The sequence below is a fragment of the Onychomys torridus genome, chromosome 8 (assembly GCF_903995425.1).
Source record: "Onychomys torridus chromosome 8, mOncTor1.1, whole genome shotgun sequence".
Taxonomy (NCBI): Eukaryota; Metazoa; Chordata; class Mammalia; order Rodentia; family Cricetidae; genus Onychomys; species Onychomys torridus.
Genome location: NC_050450.1, coordinates 370,209 through 378,662, shown reverse-complemented (window position 1 = coordinate 378,662; position 8,454 = coordinate 370,209). Strand labels below are relative to the sequence as shown.

Here is an 8,454-nt window from a genome sequence, read left to right as displayed (position 1 = left end):
CAGGCTGGAAAGATGGTGCAGTAACTTGTTCTTGCAGAGGATGCAGGTTTGGTTCCCAGCACCCACATAGTAGTCCACAGCCATCTAATTCCAGTTCCAGAGATCTATGTTCACACAGTGCACATGCATATTTATTACACATCAAATGAATGCATCTAATGTGGCAGTGGTGGTGCATGCCTTTAATCCTAGCACTTGGGAGACAGAGGCAGGTGGAGCTCTGTGAGTTCAAGGCCAACCTGGTCTACAGAGCAAGCCAGGTCAGGGCTATTAGACAAACCCTGTTTCAAAAAAGAAAAAAAAAAAAAATCCAAAGTGTAGGTGGCTGCATGTGCAAGTGTGTGCATGTGGGGATTAGAGTACAGGTCTCAGGAGTCTCTTCTGCCACCTGGAGAGATACAGGAATCAAACTCAGGTCCTCATCTCACCCTATAATTGACATTAGCCTCCAGTTAGCTTTAGCTCCCCCCTCCTTCTTTGGCCCCCTCTCCTCATGTAGGGGTGTTTAGTCTACATATATGTTTGTACATTACCTGTGTGCCTGGTGCCTGCTGAGCCCAGAAGAGGGCATTGGATCCCCTGGAACTGGAGTTTTAGATGGTTGTGAGCTGCCATGTGGCTGCTGAGAATCAAAGGCAGCCAGTGTTAACTAAGAGCCATCTTTCAAGCCCCATAAGTTGGCTCTTTTTTTGTTGTTTTAGAGAAAGAGTCTCACAATATATCCCTGGCTGGCCTGAACTCACAGACCCTGCTTTGATCCCAAGTGCTGGGATTAAAGGTATGCATCGCTGAGCCTGTCCCCTCTTTTTTTTTTTTTTTTTTTTTTTGGTTTTTTGAAACAGGGTTTCTCTGTGTAATTTTGCGCCTTTTCCCGGAACTCACTTGGTAGTCCAGGCTGGCCTCGAACTCACAGAGATCCGCCTGGCTCTGCCTCCTGAGTGCTGGGATTAAAGGCGTGCACCACCACCACCGCCCGGCTATACATGCTTATATGTGTTTATGTGTTGTGTCCTTTGGGGATGTGTGCAGCCACTAACCGAGTTTGATTTTTCTTATTGTGGTTAAAATGGGATTAAAGGCATGCGTCACCACCACCACCCGGCACCTCTAGGGTTTTGATTATTATGCACTGAGGGGACTTTTTTTTTTTTTTAATCCAGCCTATTCTGTGTTCTGTAAGCTTCTATGATTTTGTTAAATATATTTTCTGTGCCTTTGAGTTGGTATTATTCTCCTTCTATCCCTATTATTCTTAGGTTTGGTCTTTTTGTGGTGTCCCAAATTTCCTGGATGTTTTGTGTTACAACTTTTTTGGCTTTAGTGTTTTCTTTGACTGATGAATCTATTTTGTCTATTGTGTCTTCAGCGTCAGGGATTCTCTGTTCCATCTCTTGCATTTGGTTGGTTATGCTTGCTTCTGTAGTTCCTGTTCGTTTAGTCAGGATTTCTATTTCCAGCATTTCCTCAGTTTGTGTTTTCTTTATTGTCTCAATTTCAATTTTCAAATCTTGAATTGTTTCCTTCATCTGTTTAATTACTTTTTCTTGGCTTTCTTTGATTTCTTCCAATTTTTTGTTTGTTTTTTTTTTTCTGCCATTTCTTTAAGGGAATTTTTTATTTCTTCTTTAATCAAGTTTTTTATTTCCTCTTTAATGGAATTTTTCATTTCTTCTTTAAGGGTCCCTATCATCTTCTTAAACTCATTTTTAGGGTTGATTTCTTCTGTTTCTTCTGCCTTGGTATGTTCAGGTCTTGCAGGTGTAAAATCACTAGGTTCTGATGTTGTCATATAGGTCTTCATGTTGTTGCCTGTGTTTTTGCACTGGCGTCTACTCATCTCTTCCTCTGCTTGGTGCAGGCAGTGTCTGTGTCTGAAGGTGCCTCTCTTGTTCTAATTGTTAGTCTTGGTCCACTAGGATTTCTTGGTTAAATCGGTGCTGTTGGGCTCTGTTTCTTTGGGAGCAGTTTAGTTCAATCAGTGTTAGTGGGTTCTGTTCCCTGACGTGTAGTGTAGGCTTATGATTCTGGTGATCTGGTTCAGTGGCTGGGCAGCATCTTCTTTTGTGTTCTCAGGTCACGGTTTTTTGTTCATTTGTCAACTCCTCAGCTGATTTTGTTTCCTCAGACTGCAGACTGTAGGATTCTGAACCCTCTCCTGAATGTATCTCAGCTGAGCAGGTTATTTAGCAGGGTAATCTCACCAAAACTTCCAAGTTGTTGGGTTTCGTAGGATCCCCAGCTGGGCCCTGGGTTGGCCTCAGACGGAGTGTTCGTATCTGTTCTGGTCACGACTCACGGAGACGTCTCTGTTCTAGGCTCTTAATCTCCTTGTTTTCACTAACTCCTCAGCGTGTAATCGCTCAGTTTCTGGTCTTTATTACGACCACGTCTCTACCACCGATCAGCCAGCCTCTGCCACAGCTCCGCCTACCTCTGCCGAGGCTCCTTCTGCCTCTGACGTCGCTCTCGCCTGTCCCCTCTAAACTCCTCTCACCCTTAGCCACCCCACACCCGTTCCCTCCTTTCCTTACACCGAATCAAGCTCAGGCCAGATCCCTGTAGTCTGAGACGGCCAGGTAGGTTATTCGGAGTTCAAGAGTCTGTACTTGCAAAGCTGAACCACATTGAGATTTGAAAAATAAAAACCGGGAGAGCTGGTGGGAACTGCAGGGTTCTAGACAGTCAATGACAGAAGCCAAGTCACCCGCCAAACCCCAGGTGATGATGCCTCTGACAATCGGCCACTCAGTGAAGACGTCCTGTTTAGCTGCGAATTTACTTGGACCTCATTGGCTCATGTCTCTGTCAGTCACACGGGGCCTGGACATGGCGGTCGCCGGCAGCTGGCAGGTGAGTGTGCTGGGCTGCTGGGGCTAGGTGTGGCGATCGGGTCTGCCCGCGCTCACGCTGTCCTTCCCCGCAGCCTCCCCGGCCCTGCGAGGTCTACCGCGCGGAGTGGGAGCTCTGCCGCAGCGCCGGGCACGTCCTGCACCACTACTACGTCCACGGCGAGCGGCCGGACTGCAGGCAGTGGCTGCGCGACCTGGCCAGCTGCCGCGAGTGGGAGGAGAGCCGCAGCCCGCGGGCCCAGGTGAGGCAGGGTGTGGGCGTGCGCACAGATCCTTCCAGGACATCCCCCTCGCGCTTCCCTCCCGAGAAGTACCCCAAACTGCTGTATCGAAGGGACTCCAGACCGCGTCAAATACAAAGAGGGAGGCAGAAAGAAAGGCACAGAGAGGCTTATGGGGGGTGAGGAAGAACAACCCCCCAGCGTTAGGGTCATCAGCAAGCCCTTTGGGACAGGACAGAGCATGAAAAGAGCCAAGGTGCCTGGAGCATGAGGGTGGGCTGTAGAGAACAGAGGAATGAGCCTGGGAGTACCGAAAACGTTCAAGCACGTGTGATCGGAGCTACCTTCGGAAGGCCAGCCTGGCTCTGAGAGCAGGAGAGTACTGTAGAGGCCAGAGGCCAGTACTGGGGCTGGACCTTCTCTAGGGAGATGTGAAGAAACCTCTACTTACTCTGAAAGCCTGTGGAATGACTGATGGACCAAAGAAAGGCTTCCACTTCATCTAGCTTGGTGAACCAGTCAGTGACTTTGTTGGGTGATTCAAAGGCAGCAGCATTACCCGAAGGCCCAGCATAGGTGATCCCTGGAGCTCCGCGGTCGCCTTCTGAGCAGCTCTAGTCTCCTCTGCCAGCCACTGTTACTGCTTTTATAGCTTTGGGCAGGAGGCTGGTGAATTTTTAAACTCTCTGAGCTTCTTGCTCTTACATTTCCTGTACTTCCTGGGTCAGTGAGCCTCCCTCCTCCCTTCAGGTGGGAGTGATTCAAAGCCTAGGAACTAGCTAAGACACAGGTGGCTCCCGTGTCCATTCATTAAACAAATGAATGGGCGATCTCTGATACAGGATAATAAGGGGAGCCCTGCCTTCCTGGGGCACACTCCAGTCTGGAGTATGGTATTGCTTTCATGGGCAGGGTGATGGGGACAAGGGCAGTGAACGCTCAGGGACACAGCCAGCAGAGGGAGATCAAGGAACAAGAGGTTAGGTGTTGAAAACATTCCTAAACATTCTGAAACAGACAAACCGATGTGGGAAAAAAGCTGCTGAACTTTTTTTTTTTTTTCCCTCCAAGACAGGGTTTTTCTGTGCAGCTTTGGTGCCTGTCCTGGATCTCGACTGAGATCCGCCTAGCTCTGCCTCCTGGGTGCTGGGATTAAAAGCATGTGCCATCACCACCTGGCCCTGAAACATTCTTAAAAATCGCAGAAAACAGAAATATGGCAATCCCCTAACAAGTGAAAGTAAAAAAAAAAAAAAAAAATGGCAGAAAGCTTGTTTGTATGGCAAGAAACTGGAAACTTACTGTCTGTAACTATATATGAGCTATCATATCTTAAGGTAAAAAGCAAAGATGCCTCTGAATAGAGAAATGGACAAAGGTCACAGATAAGCAATTCACCATGAAATCAGAATACAGAAGCAATTATTTATGTACAATTTTAAAGTACTTTTATTCTTACTTTATGTGTGTTTTGCCTGCGTATGTCTGTACCATGTGCATACACTGCCTGAGGATCCCCTGGAACTGAGTTTCAGATGGTTGTAATCTGCTATGTGGGTGCTGGGAATCAAACCCCAGTCCTCTGGAAGAGCAGCCAGTGATTTTAACTGCTGAGCCATCTCTCCAGTCCCTATAAAGAAAAAAAAGTCTAGTATAGTATGGGTGTGTTGTTGCATGTACATTCAGTGCACACATGCATGCAGAGGCCCTCTGCTGGCATCAAGCATCTTCCCAACCATTCCCCACCTTATATACTGCAGCAGGATCTCTCTGAGGCTGGACTTCCTTCCCTGTCTCCACCTCCTGAGTTCTGAGATAACAGGCATGCACAACATACTCAACTTCTTAAACAATGATGACCTTTCAGAGACAGGACCTGGCTATGTCGCCCAAGCTGGCTTGAAAGTTCTGCATTGGCTCTGTCTGCTAACTTCTGCCAATGCAGCTCGTCAACACCACTCCCAGTTTAAGAGGCCTACACAGCACCTGACACCTCACCAGGGACACCCCTGTCATAATAAGGGGACCTTTTACACACACCCTGTGCAGAGTCCAACAGTAACTTTGGACTCCTGTCTCGTCCTCACTCGGTGCCCCACTCTCAGGCTTGCTCCAGACTCTCCAGGTCTGCTGTAGCTGAGGCCTAGGAAATGCTTTAAAATGGCTGAAGTCAGAGACTGGACATGGTTGTGCATGCTTATGATCCCAGCACTCGGGAGGTGGAGTGATCACAGTGATCGTGAGGCCAGCCGGGGCTGGCTGCTTGAGACCCTGTCTAAAAAACCAAAGAACACAATAAAATTGCTGGTTAAGGTGATAAATCAAGATGACCTGTGTTGCAGAGAAAGCATGGCCTAGTTGTGTGTGTGCTAAAATGGAACGATTCTCAAGGTATGTTACGTAGAAGCAGCTGAGCTACAGATCTGTGTGGACTATGTTTCCATTTGTTCCTCTCTTCAGAAAAGTGCTGAGGAAGAGGGTGGGATGGGTACCATGTGGCAGTACTAGGGGCGCTGATCCCATTGTGAGGCAGTAAGTGACGAGAATCTCATTTGTACAGCGATCCCTCTGTGAGAGTGAGCAGGCACGGGTCCAGGCTGCACAGAAGCACACCCTGGTGTGGGCCTTGAGACAGAGACCCCCTGCAGACTGGAACGTCCCTCTACCACAGGAGAAGGACAAGTGATGAGTGACAAGCAATTGCAACCAAGCTCTTGACCTGGACTTTGACCTGGGACACATGGACGGCATTCCAGCTCTGACTGCGTGTTGCCCAGGCATCGTACCACTGTGATACTCTGGAAGACACCTGTGTCCACAATTGCAAGAAACCAAGCACTGTGGAAAGTACCTGTGAGCAACCAGGTTGGTCCATTGTGTCCATGCCACCTCCCCTGAGGTGTGAGAGCCTCAGGTACACAGTGGCAGCCCTGACCTGTGTGGATACGTGGCACAGTAGTCAGAAAGGTTGCTAAATGGTTCTGCAGCAAACGGCTCTCTTTGACCAAGAGAAATGGACCTCGATGTCCTGGGTTTGGTGATTACTGAGTTATCCATGCATGGAGCTTGGATACTTGCTCAGCTGCGCTGGAGATACAGTAGAACATGTTCAGTGGGCCAGGCAACTTGCCCCTTTGTACCAGCACCTTTTACTGGTTTTGCAGACTTTTAAAAAGAAATACACACAGCCTTGCAGGAACCACAGAATCTGGGGTCAAGAAATCCAAGTCCCAAGCAGAAAGTAAGACTTCAAGTCCAAAAAATATGAGATTGAGGCCTCCTGATTGCTCCTCATCATGAATGTATTAAAAGCTGTTTTGCATGTTCCATTCCAAAAGCAACCTGAAAATTAAAGCTACATTTGTTACACTCTCTACTTGTCCTAGTTAGGGTTCTATTGCTTCGATGAAACACCATGACCAAAAGCAAGTTGGGGAGGAAAGGCTTTATTTAGCTTACACTTCCAGATTATAGTCCATCATTGGAGGGAGTCAGGACAGGACCTCAAACAGGGCAGGAATCTGGAGACAGGTACTAATGCAGAGGCCATGGAGGGCTGCTACTTACTGTCCTGCTCTCCTTGGCTTGTGCAGCCTGCTTTCTTATCGAACCCAGGACGCAGCCTAGGGATGACACCACTAACAGTGAGCTGGGCCCTCATCCATCATCAATCACTAATTAAGAAAATGCCCACTGGGTGGTAATGGCGCACACCTTTAATCCCAGCACTCAGGAGGCAGAGGCAGGTGGATCTCTGTGAGTTTGAGGTCAGCCTAGTCTACAGAGTAAGTTTCAGGACAGCCAGGGCTACACAGAGAAACCCTGTCTCAAAAAACAAAACAAGGGCTGGAGAGATGGCTCAGAGGTTAAGAGCACTGACTGTTCTTCCAGAGGTCCTGAGTTCAATTTCCAGCAACCACAACCATCTGTAATGAGATCTGGTGCCCTCTTCTGGCCTGCAGTCATACATGCTGTATACGTAATAAATAAATAAATCTTTAAACAAACAAACAAATGCCCACAGCTGGAACTTATGGAGGCATTTTCTCAATTGAGGTTTCCTTCTTTCATATAATTCCAGCTCAATGGTTCTCAACCTTCCTAATGCTGTGACCCTTTTATACAGTTCCTCATGTTGTGGTGACTCCCAACTATACAATTATCTCATTGCTACTTCCTAACTGTAATCTTGCTACTGTTATGAACCATAATGTAAATATCTCGGTGACAGGGTTGTTTGACCCCCAAGGAGTCTCAGCCCACAGATCTAGAACCACTGCTAGCTTAGGTCAAGTTGATGTAAAACTAGGCAGCACAATGCCCCACTGTGCTATACTCAGCATTTCGTTCTTTTGTACTGGTTTAAATATTTACTTAAATACACACATGTGCCTGTATGTATATAGGCACACACATTCATAGACATATACCCACACACAGACACATGTGCCACACATGTGCACATGAACAAGCATACCTGCACACACATAATGTATATACACACACAGGCGCTTGAGTGCAAACATACATAAGCATGTACACACATACATACTCACACAGGCACACACACATGCATATACATGCACACAGACACATGCACTCACTTATACATGTGCACAGGCACACACATAGAAGAACACTAGCTCTTAGAGAGGTCTCTTTATTACTAAGATGGTCAAATGTCTTGTGGCTGCACTGCAGGCCTTATGTGAGATGCTAAGGCTGTCTGATACAGCTGCATGCCCAGCACTCTGTATCCTTCCTGGACATGAGCAGTAGGGTGACCATCTCTGAGGCAAAATTATGGATCTCTTCAGAAAGGATACATTGTAAAATAAAATCTCCCTCCTGAGAGTTCTGCACTGTTGTGAGTGATGTCTTGCTCACAGGAACTCCAGAGCAAGATGATTCTAATGAAAGGGCGGGGTTTGCTGTTTCCAGGGGGGTCACTTTGAGGTGAGGAGTGTTCAGAGTGAACATTTCCAGGCAGTGAGGGCAGAGAAGGTGCTAGAGAGTGGCGGTCTGCATGTGCTATCTGCAAGGGCAGCTGTTACCTTGTTGAGCCAGCTCCTGTACCAGTTCATGATGGAGTCCTTATGTAGCCACTCTTCCTGTCACCTGCTGCTTTGTTCCAAGCTCTAAGTCCCACACCAACATAGACCTTGGACAGAATTTTCCTGCATTTACCCTGTGTTCATCTTTTTTTTTTTTTTTTTTTTTTTTGGTTCATTTCCAGTTGAGAAACAAAAGCAGGACATTGTGTAAGGGGGGGGGGGGCTGAGAGTCAGCACAGAACACACCCAGACTCCAAATTCTCAGCCTGAAGAAGACTTATTACCCTGGAGGGACAAGTGTGTGTGTGGGAGTGGGCTGCCTCTGGACAA

General features: G+C 47.4%; 1 protein-coding gene across 1 annotated transcript; it reads left to right on the top strand.

Moving 5' to 3' along the window:
- Positions 1-2,760: 2,760 nt before the first annotated feature.
- On the top strand, positions 2,761-6,444 carry C8H22orf39 (chromosome 8 C22orf39 homolog). Its single transcript, XM_036196743.1, has 3 exons — positions 2,761-2,850; positions 2,924-3,091; positions 5,631-6,444. Exons 1-3 carry the CDS (start codon positions 2,797-2,799, stop codon positions 5,754-5,756), a joined length of 348 nt encoding a protein of 115 aa, XP_036052636.1. The 5' UTR covers positions 2,761-2,796; the 3' UTR covers positions 5,757-6,444.
- The last annotated feature ends 2,010 nt before the right edge of the window (positions 6,445-8,454 follow it).

Excerpts from the sequence above, each read along its gene's own strand:
- C8H22orf39 (XM_036196743.1), top strand. The coding sequence starts at position 2,797 with ATGTCTCTGTCAGTCACACGGGGCCTGGACATGGCGGTCGCCGGCAGC. Across the intron at positions 2,851-2,923 it reads CGGTCGCCGGCAGCTGGCAG|CCTCCCCGGCCCTGCGAGGT; the intron begins GTGAGTGTGCTG and ends CCTTCCCCGCAG. Across the intron at positions 3,092-5,630 it reads GCCGCAGCCCGCGGGCCCAG|CGATCCCTCTGTGAGAGTGA; the intron begins GTGAGGCAGGGT and ends TCATTTGTACAG.